General features: G+C 42.3%; 1 protein-coding gene across 1 annotated transcript in view; it reads right to left on the bottom strand.

Moving 5' to 3' along the window:
* QPCT (glutaminyl-peptide cyclotransferase) overlaps window positions 1–19189 on the bottom strand; it is a 28091-nt gene extending 8902 nt beyond the window's left edge. The window contains exons 1-3 of the mRNA XM_068564405.1: window positions 18979–19189; window positions 10930–11076; window positions 4299–4577 (exon numbers count right to left, since the gene is read on the bottom strand). Of these exons, the coding sequence (XP_068420506.1) occupies window positions 4299–4577; window positions 10930–11076; window positions 18979–19098 (546 nt within the window). The 5' untranslated portion in view covers window positions 19099–19189. The remainder of the gene's footprint in view (window positions 1–4298; window positions 4578–10929; window positions 11077–18978) is intronic.
* Window positions 19190–20118: the final 929 nt, after the last annotated feature.

Here is a 20118-nt window from a genome sequence, read left to right as displayed (position 1 = left end):
TATTGTACTGAGTCTAGGTTCAAGAACGCAACAGAGACACAAAGAATGGTAATTACAGTCTCTCCCTCAGAGGAACCTACACTTTAGTTGGGTTAGGGAAAGATGAAACAAATACACGGGTATGGCAAAATGTACCAAGGGTCACAAATGTAACACAGAACTCCTCTGGAAATTGGATAGATTGAGAAGTGGAATCCTTGGAGTGTCAAGGAAGACTTCATGAAAGAGACAGTATTTGAGTGGAACTTAGAAGTGTGAGTAGGATTCTGATTGATTTTATACTTTCCACTGTCTGACAACAACTCTCACCCTTCAGATTAGTCCTTCTGGTACCCTATCCCCACAGTCCTTCAAGCCCATTGGAATCCATAATCTTTTGAGATGTTCACCTTTTCCCAGTCTTTCCTTTACCCTTATGCTGTCCTCACTTCACTATATATTCAGCTTAAATTCCAGAGTCAATCATTCTAATTGCTCCCTGCGTACACAACTCCTGTGCCTCTCTCTGCCTTGGTCAAACTCACATGGCAAAAACATAACGTTAAGTCCAACTCTCTGCCTGCTTTGTGCCTGCACTCAGGCAGCTGAACATGGATGAAGAAAAATACACCACCATTTGCTCTCTCCGCCCCTGTGCAGTACTGGGGAATGTGCTCCCGTTGGACGGAACTGAATCTGACGTTTCCTTAATCTGTTATGGATAACACTTCTCCTCTTACCTCTCTAAGGATATTAAAATAGTGTTCTTTAAGTTATTTTCTGCTCCTGTACACTATTTCCTCTGAGTTCATTTTTCAACTTGTATTATTTGTTTTGCTTTCTTTCTTTCATGCTGGAGATGGTCCTCAAATATCTGATCATCCTTTGTGTTCATTTGCATTAAACAATAAGATACTAAAACACTGATTAGAGACACAGATTGGTTGCCTCCACTGCAAGGCAATCTGATGCCCAGTGAGTGTTTTCACTGAGGATCCCCAAATATCACTGTCTGTGGGTCTTTTCCATGAGGTGGTTCACATTCTCCAGAGAAGGGTCCTCCAGGTTCTTGTCTGATGGGTGTGAGCTAGCTGCTGTCTTTCTCGTGCTGGAAGTGAGGGAAGGCTAGGGAATCTCACTGCTCAGTGTGTAGTCTTTCCCCTAATCTCATTGATTTCCATGAGGCACCTCATTACTGCCCTCCTTTATATCTGGTGTCCCAACATCCAGAACCTCCCTGGTTCAATTTCTCCAGAAAAATATCCTGTCATCTCCTACCAGGGTACAGGTGGAATACTCACCTACCTGCCAGCTGTGGGGTAGAAATCTTATATACCTAAGTGCTCCTTATACAGACTTAAAACAATCTCCTCCTCTGCCCTCTGCCTCACTTCTGCCTTCCTTACTGTCCCCTCCCATCCCTGAGCCAGTCAGGATTTTTCAGGGGACCACTGGCTTCCTTTTTCCCCTCTGGGGAATGTGACGTCTCTCTACTCTGATATGTCATCTGCCTTTTCTCCATTCACCTTCTGTCTTCATATGGTGGTTTCCAGATGTTCACTGGATTCTTCAAAGATGGAATTTTTCTTGATTGTTTTAGGGTGATTTCATCAGAAGGAGGAAAACGTCTTTATCAAGTGAAAAGTAAGTTATCTTTGTATGGTAATCATTTCAATTGTCGTAATATTACTCCTTAATTAGGCCCCAAGAAAAGGACAGTTTATTGTATTTTGAGTCTCTCATAACTCCTGACAGTACTAAGCACAGGATGTGTCTATCTGTATACTATATATGCACTCAGGGTTTAATAAGAACTCAGTAATGAAATAGATTGTCTCACTGGCAACACGTGTATAGTGCATACATTAGTGGAGACAGTCTAAGTTTCCAGTTGTTTAAAGGGCCTTGACTGGTTCCAAAGTTCTAACCCCAAATCAAACTGAACACCAGGGCAGAATAAGACTGCTTGGGACCAGAGATATTCTGTTCATGCTCAGGGCAGAAGCAAAAGGAGGCAGTCTTCAAATTCTGCAAGCTTGAAGGTTCAGGTGCCTCAGAAATGTCAACCGCTTGGTGACTCCAGTGTTCAGTGCAATGACTTCCTTTCATTCTCTTCTCTTAGCACCATTTCATTTAGATAGGCAGAGACCGTTTTGGAGAATTACTCTGAGTCCTGTGAGGCAACGTGCTCTTTTTACTTCTTTTTAGGATTGGCAGAAAAATAACTGTGGCCTTCAACTTCTAGTAACTCAGCCTAGTATCTCGGAGCTAGAAAATCTGCATGGCTAGATTTTCTTCTCGTCATTCTTCCTGGCAATAGACAAACGCCTAGTAACCAGTGTTAACAGGGTCAGTATGTTACCTGCAGTCTTTCCCCAACCAAGGCTGTATCAGCTAATGCCACAACACTAAGGTGTAAAAACCACCCCAAACTCAGAGGCTTAAAACAACAATCATGAGTCCTGCGGGGTCTGCAGGTCAACCGGGGACAACTGGTCCAGGCTGGAGAAGCTCTGCTTCCCCCTGCAGTCATCTAGCTTGGCTCTGCTTCACAAGCCGCTCCGCCTCCTCCTGCGACTGGCAGGCCAGCCAAGGCACGCTCTCGCCATGAAGATGGCAAAGACGTGACAGAGCAAGTCCAATTGCACAAGCACATTTCCAGCCTCTGCTTATGTCATCTACTAGCATCCCATTGGCCAAAGCAAGTCAAATAACCGACTCCAAAGACAAGGAATGAGGAAGTACCACCTGCTAAAGTGGGAGGGCACAGCAAAGTTACAAGACAAAAGAGGTGAATGTATAATTACAATCTATTGCTAGAGGAGGAAGACTGCAAAGAATTGGAACCATCATCCAGTCTCCTATCCAATCTTCTCCCAGGTCACATTCTTCCACCCCTTACCCAACCCATGACAGCTGAAGGACATAAAATATCTCCTTAATACAAATCTAGTTAAAGTACAACTGGAAGAATAAAACTGATACTCTCAAAGTTTGCATTCAAAACCAGTCTTTATTTTTAATTGTCCACATCACTGCTTACCTCTATTAGAAAAGATAATTAAAAGAATGTATGTGTATTTTGTTAATGGAGATCCCCACTCAACAACTCAGTCAGTCCTTTCTATTTCCGGTCACCAAAAGCAGGTGTGAATTACATGGAAAAAGGTAAAGGAGCTCACCAAGAGAAAACACGCCCACCACACAGATTGTGTCTTTAAGTCATACTTCGCCTCACTTCATGTCCTTACACTAGAAATGCAAATACGAAAAATTAACCTTTTACATTAGCTTCTGAACTCTCTCACCCAATTGCTGGGAAAGGATGTTAGTTAAAAGCAGGACAGAGCATGGGACAAAGACATTATAGAAGGTTCAGAAAACAAAACAAAATGAAAAAACAGTGAAAAGGATACTGAGAGGTTATAAACAATTCTTGCTTTCTTCAAGTTCAGCATCTAAAGCAAAAATAGAACCAAATATCTCTATTACTTCCATTACAAGATAAATCTTCTACTTCTTTACCCCCCTTGTATCAAAAGCTGGCCCCTTCATAAAGCTTTGAGGGGAAAAAAAGGTATTTGTTGCCTGCGAACAAAGTTTTTTGTTTCTGCTTTGTTGTGTTTACTTGGTTATGAGTGATATCTGAACAAAATGTCTTCATTTAGCTTAGCACTTTTTTTCAATATACACTTAAGAACACAGAGACTGAAATAACATCTGAGAGTCCCAGAAGTATTCTGAGCTGAGAATGTAACAAAAGCTTTGCTATGCTGCATAAAATTGAACCAAGATTCACAGATAATAACAATAATGCATTTCTGCTTCATGCTTTTCATCTTGATGTGTCTGAATTACCCACTGTCTACTTCAGAACCACTAGGAGAAACTCCCTCCCTGACTCAAGGCCGCCACATCTCAGTATAGAAGGCTGTGATGTTCCATGACTATATAAACAAGAAGAAATAAACATAATTCTCCTACACATGCCTATACCAACCTTCCACCTTCTTCATCTTTTGCAAAAAAAAAAAAAAAAGTTTTTTTTTTAATTTGATGTGTACTCATAACTAAGAAATCAAGTGCCAATCAATGAATACACTGTCATGTACTTATTGCCCATGGTGGACATTTTAAATAATATAATCTTCCAATTAATATTATTTCAACTTCATTTCATTTTGCAGCAAATTAGTACAAAATGTACAGAAAGTCTACACTTCTAAATGGCTTTCTCACTCACCCAAGGATTCTAGAATTCACTCTGAATTACTGCTAACATGTTTTATCTCAGGACTCTACAAGAGGGAAACAGATACCTTCAACGAAAGGAGTTGCTTGTCTACGGCCCGGGCAAGTTCCAGTATCATCGCACATGGCACAGCTGAATCAGTGGCTCCCACAAACACTCTGTTGTCCCAATGAGGAAAATACTTGGAGTCATAGTGACAGGCGAGGGCCAAGTGTCGTTTAGCAGTGGGATTGAGGGTGCTGATAATATTTGAGAAAGACCGGTACCCATAGGGTGTCTGACTCAAGAAGGTATCCACTTCCAAGACCCAGTCAGCTTGAAGTCTCTGAATTCTCTGCATGATGTGCTGATCAAAACAAAAAACAAAATTTCAGCTCTAGACAGTTAAATTTTATGTAATGCCTTTCAAGTTAAAAATGCAATCCATGCTTATTATATGAATAGCAAGGATGTTTAAAGGAAAAGCTAATCCTCTCCGTCTCCCTTAACCTCCCCCTGCCAATCCAACTCAACCAACTGTTAATATTACCAATGTTAAGAGTCTGATGTATATCTTTCCACACCTTTCTCCTTGTTTATACAAACATGTACTAGCACTCAAACACGTATATTTGGCTGAGGGATGTATATTCTTATAGGGATAGAATCCTACTCTATATTTGCTCTGCTCCTTGCTCCTCTCACTCAACAGTGTATCATGGACATCTCTGCACATCAGGAGAGAGATCTCCAGTTCAGTATATATTAAAGCCCACTTTTAATATTTCTAGGAGGATAACAAGACAGGTTTGAGAAATTAGATATACTAGGTGGGTCATACAGGTCATAACTTCTACTCTAAGCTCTTTGAGGGTGAGAACTGCACATGGCAGCTCCTTTTGTCCGAAGCACTTAGTATGTGCTCCCCAGTCAGCAAATATTTCATAATGTAACAAACAAACACTGACAAAAAATACTAATGCTCACCTGTTAAGGATAATTCACAGAGAGTCCCGTTACAAGGGGATGGTTGGGGGATATGGGAGGTTCTGCCCGCTCTAAGAATCAGTAAGCAACTCTGAACCATAATGACATATCAAGCAGTTTTCCCTTTGCATTCAAGGCAGGTCCAGACCCACTGCAAACGCTGGTGAAAATAAGAAAGAATCTATTTTCCCATCTCTCCTGGTCATCTTGGGCTTTGTGAGCAACATGGTGACCGACAGGGAAAAGCAGCAGATGGAAAAGAAACACCACTTCAGGGACTGGAGGTGTCTTCTTAAAGAATCTAGGGCTTCCCTGGTGACACAGTGGCTAAGAATCCACCTGCCAATGCAGGGGACACAGGTTCAAGCCCTGGTCCGGGAAGATCCCACATGCTGCAGATCAGCTGAGCCCGTGAGCCACAACTACTGAAGCCCGCGCGCCTAGAGCCCATGCTCCGCAACAAGAGAAGCCACTGCAATGAGAAGCCCACGCACCGCAGTGAAGAGTAGCCCCCTCTCGCCACAACTAGAGAAAGCCCGCACACAGCAAAAAAGACCCAATGCAGCCAAAAATAAATTAAATAAATAAATTTATTAAAAAAATAAAAAGAATCTAGAGTTTGTGGTGTGAAAAGCTACAGGTGAGTTCATTGCTGTTCCATTTGCCTTTTCCTATCTTTGTTTTCCCTTTGCTTTATTTTCCTCACTATGTTCCATTCATTTCGTTTTGAAATATTATACAGATTTTTGTAAGTTGCCTTAAAAAATTATTTTTAAGTCACACAACAAACTAACCATCAACACATCCGGCAGTTTGTTCCACAATGAACATCCAGTAGGGATGGACCTTGAGGTGATAAACAAATAACTTATAATGACTGGAAGAGAATGGGAGATTCCCCTCCACACACGACTTTCTAGCCTAGCCAAGTCTTGTGTGACCTGCCCTAACTAATGTGACATGACACGTAGGCAAGGGCCTTGGAACAACTGTGGCAGGAAGCTTCCAGGAAGAGGAAAACTAAGCCAGAGGGAGGACAGTGATTCTACAGTCAGTCCTGCAAAGGCCAAATAAACAAACAGTTTCCCAGATATTCACTCCTTGCTCTCTGTCAGGAGGTGGACTTTGGCCTAAAGAGCATGTATACACAGTACCTTACCTTTTCTATTACACATTTACAGGCTGTCTTTTCATATAAAAATAATTTTTAAAACTTTATAACCTTTTTGAAATTATCACTCATATCTCATTTATTTTGTTATTCTCCACAATTCTTAGTGCTGAGCTTTGTACACAGTAGGCTATCAGTAAGTGTGGGTTGATTATAACAAATAAGTTATTCTCAATGAGATTATATAAACTTAGATGCTATGGAACGTTAATAGTTTGACTAGAGAAATCACTGCATCTAAGACAAGTTTTCCAGAGAATTTGAAAATAAGTTATTCTCAGACTTTGGCGAAAAGAAATTTTTCCATAAAAGGGGTCAATCTTAAAAAATAGTAAAAAGCACATCCTCCAGAACATCTGGTATCCAGATGATGAACTGCTCCATAAAATGTGTTCAATACCAACAGCTGCCTGCATGCTTACAAAATGAATTGGGATTTTAAAAAATATATCTGTTAGCTTTGCTCAGCTGAAGTCTCACACACAAACTCATTCCTCATCCAGTGAACAGGTTTGGGCCATAATTTCTGATATCTGTGTTGACACTAAAATCCACAAAAGCATCAGCAAATGCCCCTGAAAGAGTTCTGCCTGAACTAACATTTTTTATTCAGTATAAATATTTTTATTTATCTTAGCAACTAATTTCTTTATAAACAATCAAATTGGCTGCATAATCTAATTAGGTCACCAATATCCCTTACTGTTGAGCTTTTGGCTTGCAGACTTAGTCTGCAAGTTCCCACTATAATTCTCTAGAGTAGGCTCCAAAAGCTACTGCTCTTCTCACCAGAGTGCCCCTAAACAGGGAGTGCTTGGCTATGAGAAGGCATCTAAAGCAGCTGTGCTTCTCTAACTACAGGTAGCAAAAGCCTCTGCCTACCAGGCATGCTAAAATGCCATTTAGAATACAGACTGTATTTTGGATTTCTATGCATCTATCTTTTTAAATAGGGAAGGGAGAAGAGAGACAAAGAGAGATGGATAGATTGAGACAGAGAGAGATGGAGATTGAAAAGAGAGACAAAGAAAAGGATATGAAAATAGAGGGGGAGACAAGGAGAGAGAGACAGAGAGAGGCCAAGAGTGGGAGTGGAGAGACAAAGAGGAAGAGAGAGAAAGATAAAAGTAAACATGGCATTCTACTTCCTGGGGAGGGAGGCCCCAGGGGATTTTAGGTTAACACTGATGAATGATCCTGGGTCAAATTAATTAAACTTACATTCTCATTTCCAAGTTCTGAGAAACACTGTCATTAGTAGACCAGATTTGTTTGGAGGAAGCAGATCCTGCGATATTTGCAATAAGTCTGCAAACAGACCATTGTCTGGATGCTGGACCCTGCCACTGGGGACTTCAGGTTCCTCTTCCCTCTTGGGTGGACCATATATTAGTCTCTCAGGCTCCAAGCTGAAGGCCCTCCACCCAGAGCCCTCCATTCAGGGATACACATACCTTTCAATGAAGAAGCCTAGCTTTAGCTACTCAGATGCGCTGGACATACATAGGGGATTTTAACCACCAAGTTTCTAGCTTGCCCCTTTTAGACAAAGTTTCTGGCTTGCTCCTTAGTGAGACTTTATCACCCTGATTTTTTAAATTTATTTTTTATTCCTCTCTCAGCTGGAAATCACTGAAATCCTCCAAAATTTAATACTTTCAAAGTATTAAATTTACAAATAAAGTATCTTCTCAAATAAAAATATTCTAAAAAACCCAACAGGCAGCTTTAGGCCCATTGATCAGAGACAATAAAAATGCAGACCATGGGATATTGTTCCCATATTATCTTCTGAAAGGGAATTCATAGCAATACACATCTTTATTGATAACTGATCAAAGTTAAATCACTAACTGATTTTATATCAAGTCCACACTTTTTTTAGATTTTAGAGTCTTCTTTAGTTATAACCCTGGAACTCTATAAATTATAAAACATCTGATCTAGTGCTCAAAAATGCCTTAGGAGAAAAAATTAATTTTCCACCATTCTTGTCAAAATGTAGTTCAGGGTAAAAGGTACTAATCCTAGTCAAATTAAAGCCATTAAGTGTAGTTCCCTCATAATAACTCAGTGTCATCTACCTCGTCTTCAAAAGAGGGAAACATTTATCTTCCACAGCTTAGGGGACAGCTTTCCTAAAACTCATGGTAATTTTCTTTCCCCAAAATTATAAAATCAAATCTCTTAAGTGAGATTCCTAACACAACCACCCTGTTAGGACTACTACTTTGTCAGCCAGCCCACGTGCAGGCAGCCCAGCAGCTATTCCCAGCACATTCCAAGGCACCGTCAATAAATTTCTCACTTGCCTCCACCCCACATGACATGGAAGATGTTATTATGGATTCCGTAACACTTTTAAATGAATATGAATTTTAAAAACCACGACAGAACTTATGTGTATTATTTGTGCAATCTATTCTGTTGAAGTTAAAGATCAAATAGCAATATTTGTTGTCTTTATGGCTTTCTAGAGGTCACAGGCAAGGAACCTCAGGTCTGAAGTATGCACATACGTTTCTCGGTATATACTTGGCCTTCTGAGCAAATGGTATGGGGAAATGAAAAAAGTGGAGATAAGTGAGCGCTACAGACCTAGATTTTTTCTGAGGATTTTGGGAAGACCCAGTAAGTGCCCTGAACTTCTTTTAGAAAATGCTTGGGAGACGAGGCCCAGGGGAGGTCACTGAAATGAGTGGTATGCGCCTCACTCTCCGACCTGGGCCTGAGAAGATACAGAGCTGGACACATTTGTAAGCACACACCACAGAGCTGGTCCCTCCCTGCTACCACTCTCCAGGGATTGGATGGAGAGGTCAAGCAGACACCAGTCCAGGTTCTGGCCTCATCACTGCTACGTGTACAACCTTGAGCGAGTTAATTTGCATACTTAAGCCTCAGGTCTTTTTTTTTTTTTTTAATTTATTTAATTTTATTTATTTTTGGCTGCATTGGGTCTTCGTTGCTGCACGCGGGCTTTTCTCTGGTTGCGGCAAGCAGGGGCTACTCTACGTTGTGGTGCGCAGGCTTATTGTCGTGGCTTCTCTTGTGGAGCACGGGCTCTAGGCGCACGGGCTTCAGTCGTTGTGGCTCGTGGGCTCTAGAGCGCAGGCTCAGCAATTGTGGCTCACAGACCTAGTCGCTCCGCGGCATGTGGGATCTTCCCAGACCAGGGCTCGAACCCGTGTCCCCTGCATTGGCAGGCGGATTCCTAACCACTGCGCCACCACGGAAGTCTCCTCAGGTCTTTTTTAATCTGTAGCACTGGGAGAATAATTGTACCCACAATTATTGTGTGGACGGAATGAAATGATCCATGCAAAGACCTCTGTAAAGTGCCTGACCTGAAAAAAGTGCCAGATGAACATCAGCGATCATCAGCATTACTCCTCACTCTGCCTAGAGCTTAGAAGGAACTAAGGTGCTCTTTGGGTCTCTGCCACCTAAGTCTTTAGGGGAAGCAAGAGCTGTTTGGAGAGAAGACAAGAGGCTAACGGGGCAACAGACAATGGCATCTGGGCTCAACTTGAAAAGCAGAAGCCATATACAGGATAGAAAGGGAGAGCCCACCAGCTGTGCTGCCAGGCCTTGCAGGTGTCACTCTGTCACAGCAGCAGAGTGCCAAGGTGTTTGTCTGAAGTGTTAGGGCAGGTGGGCTACTCTCAGAGGAGGATACGAGAGGCCAGCCTCACCCCATTCCTTCCCAAGCTGCCCCTTAAAATGGGGCTACTTTGAAAAAATAGTCATTCAGAGCTGGGGTTTCAGATTGCTTAAGAGGACTGACACTAAGGAGACAGAGAGACATTCAGGTCTAGCCCACCTTATGGCTTAATCTACCCTCTATAGCAGTGTCTTTCAAACCGCAGTGTGCAAATCAGTGTGCCTTGAAAACAGATTAGTGGGTCATGACCAGCTTTTAAAAAATAATAATAATAAATAGTAAAATAGAATTAATATCAGGGTAGATTGCAGGTAATAGGAGTATTTTTCATGAAACTTTTGTATCAGTTAACTCTATGTTTGTGTGTATAAAATGTAAAATATATATATTTGTTTACCATGGGTCAGAGTCAGGAGCCTGAGAAGCATTGTACTAGACAGAGTAGCTTATCACTGATCTTGACTCTCCCTCCTGGGAGAATACAATTTCCCAAAGGGGAATAAAGGCTTGTTAGGACAATAACTCACTCTTGACTCAGAGCGGTTAAGAAAGAAATGGCCAAGGCTGTTGATATTGGGTGTTTAGGGTCCAAGAAAACTCGGTTGGGTACCTGGGGTTGTGTTATAGAAATGATCAAGAGTTGAGTACTTAGTACCCTGTCTAATGCTGCACTCCAGACAGAGATTTCACACATAAATTGACTTAGGTTAACATGCATCTTTTAATTCAGAACAGATATTTGCTCTCGGTTGTTTGGTTTTCTAGGTGCTTATTTTAGTGAATAAGATGAGATGACAAATCTGAATATCAGACAACTCAGCATTTCAGGCATAATGTTATCTCTCATGTGAAAGCAAAGTGTTCGACAACTTTCAGGTTTGTGTGCTGTTTTCTCACCTGGCGAGCAGCATAGCTTCCAGGGGATCCGGGATATCGCTCAATCAGCAACGGTCGTAAGTCATTTTGCCACATTTCAGAAATACTGGTGCCTTCTGCAGCTTGTCGAAGAGATGATAAATTCAAAAGGGCTGGTTGGTGATAATTCTGAGGATCAAATAAAATTATTTAACTGGCTATCATTTCATAATATGTTTAAGACTTATCCTGAGACACTTGCAATTGTAAAATATTCGCTTTGAACCTCAAAATAAAGGGATAGCTCTTACGTTATACATAGTAAATTAAACTACTCAACTTTAAAATTGGCCCCTTAGATCTAGAACTTAAACTGTTTTGGCAGCTTGTTTTTAAAACAGAATTAATATAATGCTTTGAACCTGAGAATTAATATTTAACACTTATAGCCTGTGTAATTTTAATAATTTTTGTACAATTGCTTTGTAAAACTAAGGTTTACAAATAACAATTGATATCCTAGTCTTAAGAAAACTTAATATTTCAAAAACTACAGCCAAAAAACAATATAATTTGTTAGCATAATTGCTTTATAAAAGCCAGTGAGGTGTTACAGAATAACTTTATTCTTGGGGTGAGAGAAACTAGATTCAAAGTTTCTGGCTGCCATTTATAGGTTGTATGACCTTGGGCAGGTCCCTTAAATTCTCATTCCCCTCAAAATACCAATAAAGGAATTTGAGCTAAATCTGCACTGTTCAATGTGGTAGCCACAAGCCACATGTGCCCATTAAGCTCTTGAAATGTAGACAGTCAATATGTGTAATACACATATTTAATTTCAAAGACCTAGCATGAAAAAAATGTAAAATATCTCGCTAATAATTGTTATAGTGATTACACGTTGAAATGCAAATTTTTGATATATTGAGTTAAATAAAATATAGTATTAAAATTGGTTTCACCTATTGCCTTTTACTTTTTTAATAGAGCTACTAGAAAATTTTAAATTACATATGTACTTCACATTATATATTGCTATTGAATTGCACTAACCTAGATGATTGCTGCAATTCTTTTCAGCCAGAGCTTGATGATTCTATAACACACTAAATAGTACAGTTTTTGCCTTCAGTTAAAATTATTTTAATCTTCTATTAATGCTCACACTCTTTGGTACACTTATATCTTAATTAAGTGAACCTTAATTTAAGCAGCTGAACAAACATAACATTCAAATTTGTATTTTGGATATTACTTTACATGTGATACGAGTAATGATGAATCATTCATTCATTACATGTTTATCAGGCACTCAGTGACGAAATGTGTTACTCCTCCCCATAGGGATCAGTGTGATTCATTGATCAGAGGATTTCTTCCCTAAGGGGAATGATGAAGGTAACATAAATTCTTTGGAATGCAAAACAGAGCTCAGGGGAGCCCTGTCTATTTTACAGCTTTTTCCGAGACCAGTGTAAATTGACTATGTCTAAGTTATCACATGGCTATTTTCACATCATGGGAAACTGTGGAATTAGAGAGTGCTTGTTGCCTAATTACTTATACCCATCTACACTTTGCTATGCTTCAGCGTCACTCTCAGGTATTATCATGCAAAGAGCGTGGGCTGTGGGTCCAGGCAGCCCCCCTTCAACTCAGCCTCTCAACTCAACTCCCCACCACTTACTAGCTGGCCAGGTTACTTAACCTCATTAAGGCTTAACATTCTCATCTGTAAAAGGGAGGTAATAACCCCTACTTCCTAGGGTAATTATAATTAAGTGAGCTAATACATGTAAACTGCCTCAGTAACTATTCGGAAAGTTTTATTAGTTCTATTACCGTCTATCAAACATTAAGAGGGATAGAATTCCAAGCTGGAAAGGCCGCCGAGAGATGATTATCATCCAATCTCTTTGCTTTCCGTCAGTGGAAACTGAGTCAGAGAAACCAGCTGATTTTCCCAAGGTTGTAGGAGAGTTACAGGTAAGTTCGAGAGAAAGGATCCTGGTCCTGTAGATTCCCCATCCCGTGCTAGTTCTGCTCTGCCTTCCTACGCTGTGAACTTCCACTGTAAAACACAGTGTATCGATGCTGTATCTGGAACATCTTAAGGTTTGTGTTTATTTACTGGTAATACATTTTAAAATATATTTCCTTAGTAAATTTGTTGCTGCAGCCTTTAAACTCCTTGGTACCTCAGATCTAAGGCCTCCTGTTAACTCTCAAACAGCACTTTGAGAAGAAAGAAGGAGCTAAAAGACAACAATAGGAATGTGAGAAGTGAAAAGAGAATGGAGGCAAGAAGTCGGAAACTTACATGGTTAATTATTACTTAACACGGGCCAACAAGAGCCTCCGGTCTCTCCTGCTGCCTCACAAGCCCCATGCAGGGCCACTTGCGCCCGCTCACCATGCTTCAGTCACCTGGCATCCTACCAGGACCCAAAGCATTATGAGGCTCAGGCCTTCTGGGGCCTTCGCATTGTGGTGCCTTCTACCTTGAAGGCGTTCCCCTTCCTCTTCACCTGGCTAACTCCTGCTCATATCAGGTTGTAGCTCAGAGGCCTTGTGTGTTTACTTGTTTAATGTCTGATTTCATGCAAGAGGTCATCTCCAGGAGGACAGGAACTATCTCTCTTATTTTCCACTCTCTCCCCAGAACTACACAGTACCCAGCTCCCGTGGCACGCTCAATAAACACTGGATGAATTCATCAAATGTGGAATCGACAGATGAACTATGTTTCTAAAATAGTTCAACTTCACTAAGATTATGTTTACATAATAATAAAGTAAAATGGGCATGTTTGCCATCATATATACCAAATCAGTTGAATGAACAGAAATTATAAAGTCAGGAAAGACAAGGGGCTGCCTGCTGCAAAGGGCCAGGAAGTGCTGTGGGTCAATGCTGGTGGGCTTTGTTCTTTTTGAATTTCTGAGAGTCGATGCTCATGATGATTTAGAGTTGAGTTGGCCCAGTAGTCGTTGTGACAATCAAGAACTGTTGTGTCAAAGGCTGTTTGGCCAGGGGCTCCTGTTCTATTTACTATCTATTACTCCATCCCAGAACCTACTTGGTCACTGTGGTCCTTCACTCCATGTCCACAGTGAAAGGAAATCCAGCTGATGTGTAAATGGGCAATTTATATTAAAGATTGTTGCCATGACCTCCCCCTCACTGCCCACCTGCCCAGTGGGGTGGAGTGTCACTCCAGGACCCTTTGTTTTGGACGTGTAAGATTCCCCTGTCCAATAAATCATCAATGTCTCTGTCACTGTCACCGGGCTCTTTCTCTGGCCTTGAAACTAGGCAACGACAAGGCTTGCAGGCCTGCGGGGTACAGTCCAACAATTGGTGAGCCAAACAGGAGGCCAAGGAAATTCCCGTGAGCCCCGAGATGTTGGGAAATAAGGACGGGGAGGAAGAAGATAGATATATAAATAGGTGATTTATGGAGGCTTGAAAGAGTTCTTAAGAGATTTAAGAAAAAACGGGAACAAAATAAATAACCCTCCAGCCTCTCTACCTGTAACAGATATCGTGGATGAAACATAGTTGACAAATAGCACCAAAAAATGCTTAATGGATGAATAAAGGGTAAGCTCAGCAGACAGGCCCATCAGTGCTCCTGGATACAGATACTTACCTGTGTTGATCCTCAATCTCCTGGGCTCACCCACTTAATGAACATACTTCAGTAAAGTGCCCTCCTTCACCCTGCCTCCCTGGGAATAAAGATGCCCCTGTGAAATCACAGAGATTAAAAGCTTCCCAATCAGTGACGGGTGGAGAAGGGGAAACAGTCACACTCAGTTAATTACTTAAGCCTTTCTATTGATATTTATTAAAGCCCTGAATGGAAAAGCATTCGCTTTTTCCAAACTAAATGGCATCCATGTTATTTTTATGGCGGCTGACTCTCAGAATCCAATAAGTCTAAAAATCTATGTGGAGCTGAGAGGAAGGAGGAAGAGGGGGAACCTGGAAAGAAAGTGTGGGCTGGGCATGAGGAAAGTAAACAAATGAGGCAAAACTATGTTGAGCCCAATGTTAAATGCCAACCCCAAATTATTCTAGGTTTATTTCAGTTAAAAGGCATGTAGACAATTTTCTATTGGTACAGGCATTCTCAGAGGAATGAGTCTCTATTACAGCCCCTGCCTTGTCTTTCATCCAGGCAGAAAGGACAATAAGTCTGCTCTGGGTGACAAGAATCTTTCAGCTAAAAAAGTGTGACCCAGATATCCTACAGCATCTCCTCTGGACTAATCACATGGTGCCAGGCCAAAGAGGAGTTTAATTACATAATTTGTAGAGCTGGCCCAGCTTGCAGAGGAATTTGAGGTCCCAAACCATTGAATTAAAGGGAGAACATTACAGAAGCATAGCCAATTCAATTCTAGTTTCCATCCCATATGAGCGTCTCCCAGACAGCACTCAGATTAACACCTGTGTCTACTGCAAATTCAACCCAGCCAGCATTTACTGAACTCTTTCTGTGTCAGATGCCACTGATATTACAAATGCAGTTGTGGAACAGCTGGGAAGTGAATAAGATAAAGTTCTGTCTTCTTTAAAGGCTACCAGCCCTCTATCTAAAAGCAAAGTAGTGCAGGCTTTGAAAACAACAATTTAGGGCCAAATCGCAGCTCCCTCACTTACTAGCTGTGACTAGGAAAAGTTTCCTTATCTGTATAATCGATGTCATAGTACTTACCTGCCAGATGGTAGAAGCTCAAAAATGGCACATTTTCTTTCTCCCTCTACCACCAATACCCAGGCTACCACTGACCCCCTGTCCCTTCCTTGGAGTCTCCATTGCTGCTTCATGATTCATAAGAATCATGATGGGTAGAGGGGTAGATGGCTAAGAACTTTTAGAACCATGGAGGAGGGGAACCCTAAGATTTTTTAGAATATATGTGGCTCCAGAAGCAGAAGAATGTGAAATGCTGTGAGAGCAGTAATTGTCCTCCAGAACTACCCTGGAGGAGGACTTTTAGGTGAGGCCAACTTTCCTGTTCAAGGTTCCTCTGTTCAAAAAATCTGTCCCTCCACCCTCAATATGACTCAAATAATAAAGGAAAATTCTACCAATTAAAATATGTTGGGTCCCAGCTTTACGATAAAGTTTGGAAACAACCTAACTATCCAATAATAAAGGGATAGTTAAACTAAGGAAAGATGAGGGCTCTTCAGTTCGCTGCTGTAATGGTGGTCAAGTTTCCTCATCTGTAAATTGGGGATGAATGTACCCTCCTCACAGGGGCACAGTGAGATTCAAGTCAGATGCTTATATATAGAATCCTGGTACCCAGATGCCAATGCCCCTAAATATATACCTGTGGGCCCACCTGTGAATCTAACAACTTATAATATTACTTCTATGGAAAACAATGTTTACAAGTTTCAAATAAGCAAATCACAGTCTTCTAAACACAACCAAAAATTAGGGTTGAACTGTTTTTACATATTAGATCCCACTGTTAGAGACACACCTTTATTTCAAAGCAAAGAAAATCGATTTCAAAATCAATGCCTCCTTTACCACACCTCACCTTTCGGCAGACCAGTGTGCCAAGGGCACACCCCACATGAATAAAATAGCTAAATGCCATTCAGAGCAGGAAGGCATGTATATTTTAGTGTGGATTAATTCATTCCCCAGGCTGCAAACTGTACGTGACATCCGGAAGACTTTATGAAAGCCTGGAGAGTAAGGGAGGGCAGGGGGAACCAGAAATCAGGAACCGTCATGGTTGATTTTGTCATTTGCTTCGTTAGCTTGTACCACTTTAAAGGAAACAATTTCCCAATAGAAAAGCGATCAGAAGTTTCTTAAATATAAAAGGGATTCGTTCTTTAAAAGACATTTCTCAAAAGTTAGAGTCTCATTCATTTAAAACATTGTAAGAATCCAGCACCTTCTCGCACCCACAAATACATCCTGCCTGTAAATGATCCCTCCAGAGCAGCTCCTTCAAACAGTCCCCACCTCATTTAGTCCCATTCATTTCCATGTATCATAGACACATTTGGTGGCTCCACATTCCGGTAGTTAATGCCCCTTCCCAATTTCTGGTCAGGAAGGAGAAGATTTAAGTCTGTGCTGAATCCCCATGGGAAGCTTTTCTTTCTTTTCTCTTTTGCTAAGATTTTGCTGATTTTTTTAAATAGATTTTTATCGTAGTATAATTGCGTCACAATACTGTGTTAGTTTCTGTTCTACAACAAAGTGAATCAGCCATATGCATACATATGTCCCCATATCTCCTCCCTCTTGAGCCTCCCTCCCACCCTCCCTATCCCACCCCTCTAGGTCATCGCAAAGCACGGAGCTCATCTCCCTGTGCTATGCGGCTGCTTCCCACTAGCTAACTGTTTTACATTAGGTAGTGTATATATGTCGCTGCTACTCTCACTTCGCCCCAGCTTCCCCCCCTCCGCCCCCCCAACCCCATGTCCTCAAGTCCATTCTCTACATCTGTGTCTTTATTCCTGTCCTGCCACTAGGTTCAACAGCACCTTTTTTTTTTTTAATCCATATATATGCGTTAGCATACGGTATTTGTTTTTCTCTTTCTGACTTACTTCACTCTGTATGACAGACTCTAGGTCCATCCACCTCACTACAAATAACTCAGTTTCATTCCTTTTTATGGCTGAGTAATATTCCATTGTATATATGTGCCACATCTTCTTTATCCATTCATCTGTCGATGGACACTTAGGTTGCTTTCATGTCCTGGCTATTGTAAACAATGCTGCAATGAACATTGTGGTACATGTCCCTTTTTGAATTACGGTTTTTCTCAGGGTATGTGCCCAGTAGTGGGATTGCTGGGTCATATGGTAGTTCTATTTTTAGTTTTTTAAGGAACCTCCATACTGTTCTCCACAGTGATGGAAATAAAAACAAAAATAAACAAATGGGACCCAATTAAACTTAAAAGCTTTTGCACAGCAAAGGAAGCTTTTCTTATAATGAAGTTATTCTTGGGTTGACTACCCTCATCCTCCCCAGGTTCCCTGTGGCTAGTGGTGTCCATGTGTGAGTGGGGCATGTTGTGGCCCTTGAATGGTGAAGCTGTAAGTATCACCCAGAGAGCTGAAGTGGGCTATTCATACACATCGCCTGTGGCTGGGCAGGAGGGGCATGTGGACCATGAGAGGGCCTATGCATTCACCTTATGTCCTGTATTTCCAAGCTGTGAATCAATACTGGCAGACTGTAAGCATTTAAAAGATCTGTTCAACAACACTGTCAAAGTTTATATCCCTTTACGTTGCTGCTTTTCTTAGTATCTTTAAAAGTATACCATTTACTCCAATACCATTAACCTTTGCTTAAGTCCCTAGCAATTTCAGGATTTCAAAACTGTTACACAAGAAAGGGAAATAATTGTGAACCTATATACCTCACACAAAGGGAACATGCCAATCACTTTTATCCTAAGTTCCTTATGTGAAATCTCCAACTCTATACATTTCTCTGGCAATTGCATTTTACTGTCTTTTGAGAAATATATATATATATATATTTAAATTAAAGCATGTCTCCAGTTAAGCTCCTTCCTTCGGAGCTGATCCGCTTAAAAATCTAAAACAGACCGACAGTGACACAGGACCGTGCTGAGACTGCATGGAAACCTCAGCGTCGGGAGGGCTTCCTTGGATGCCGCGGCGAGGGAGCGGTGGGTACACCGCCAGACGCGCCCAGCACCCCGGCGGCCGGGAGCGCAGAGACCGCTGGCCTCGCGTGTCCCGAGTGGGCGGCGGCGCGGCGATGAGCCCTCACCTCCCGGCTCCGCCACCGCAGGCGAATCACACTTCCTGTGCCTATCAGTACCCGCATCCGACCGCAGCCGAGCGGAGGCCGGTGACATCACCCAGCTCCCGTGGCATCTCCAAAGCAGCCCCGCGGCCAGCGAGGACGCAGAGCCCCGACTCCTCGGGGTGCAGGGGCCGGGGACCTCGGCTCTGCCCCACCTCCCATCCTACCTAGGCGGGGGTCGCGGGACTCTTGAGTCCCCGCACCCGCAAGAGCCTCCCAGGTACAATCGCCCAGCAGCAGCCCCTCACCTTCTCCTGGGTCCAGTCTGCCGCTCCCCGACTGACCCCCCGGGACACCAGGGGCAGGGCGGCCACCAGCAGCAGCAGGCGGAGGGTGTCCACGACGCGCAGGTCCCCGTCGCCTGCCATCTCTCCTGGGCTCTCTGGGCGCCGGTTTCCCGAGCCGCCGGCGGTCACCAGCCCGGGAACGCGCGTCCTTCGCCTTCCCCCTTCTCCACCCTTGGGTCGACTGCGCCCGCCTCCCCATCGCCTCCCGGTCGCCGCCCCACTGCGCTGCGCAGGCCGAAGCCGCAGCTCTCCACCACCACCCACCACCTTAGCAACCCGGGGTCTGGGCTGTCCTGAGAGGCACAAGCTTCCGAATCCATGGGAACAGAGACGGCCACTTCCTTGTCTAGGAGAGGAAGAAAGGAAGGAGGGAAGAGACATGGAAGAAGCATTTTTATGATCTCCACTGCCATGACTGGGAATAGAAAGGGGAGGGAGGGTTCATCAAACCCTGTGAGGTTAAGAATTCTTTTCCTACAGCTCATTAAGAAGGGGTGGCTAGGGATCGATATTTACCGGATACTTCTGTACCAGCCACTGTCCTAGGTGCTTTTCCTATGTTCGCATATTAACCCTTCCTAACCATGTGAGGTAGGTATTAATCCCATTTAACAGATGAGGAAACAGAGCCTGAACTGGAACCCTCAAAATATTTCCTTTATAACAGTCCATCATATCTTTTCTCTTTTTTTTCTCACAGATAGTTACCTTGCCTTATAGGAGACAGACTATCATACTCCCAAGCTGAGAAGTATGGTTGAAGTAACTATCTGATATAAATGAAATCTAAAATGTTCACAGTGGAATCCATGCCCTCCAAAGGAAAAGCTAAATACAACTGTATTTACTTTGTAACATCAAATATCACTGTTATCAAGATAATCCTAGAAACAAAACGCTATCTCAGTTTGGTCTGTACCTTTCTAGTCTAAGTTGTCTGGACAATTACTTCACCATCCTCTTTTTCTTCCACACTAAGGATCAGGGTGTGGCTTGCCATGAGTCATCTAGTAACATATAGATCCCCGAAAAAAAACAAGGACCCTGAAACAGACCTATTTGCCAGACAGCAAAAGTCTGAAGGTAATGCAGTCAGCCCGA

The sequence above is a fragment of the Eschrichtius robustus genome, chromosome 15 (assembly GCF_028021215.1).
Source record: "Eschrichtius robustus isolate mEscRob2 chromosome 15, mEscRob2.pri, whole genome shotgun sequence".
NCBI classification, from domain to species: Eukaryota; Metazoa; Chordata; class Mammalia; order Artiodactyla; family Eschrichtiidae; genus Eschrichtius; species Eschrichtius robustus.
The sequence above is the reverse complement of the archived record's forward strand: the minus strand, read 5'-3'. Positions and strand labels throughout refer to the sequence as shown.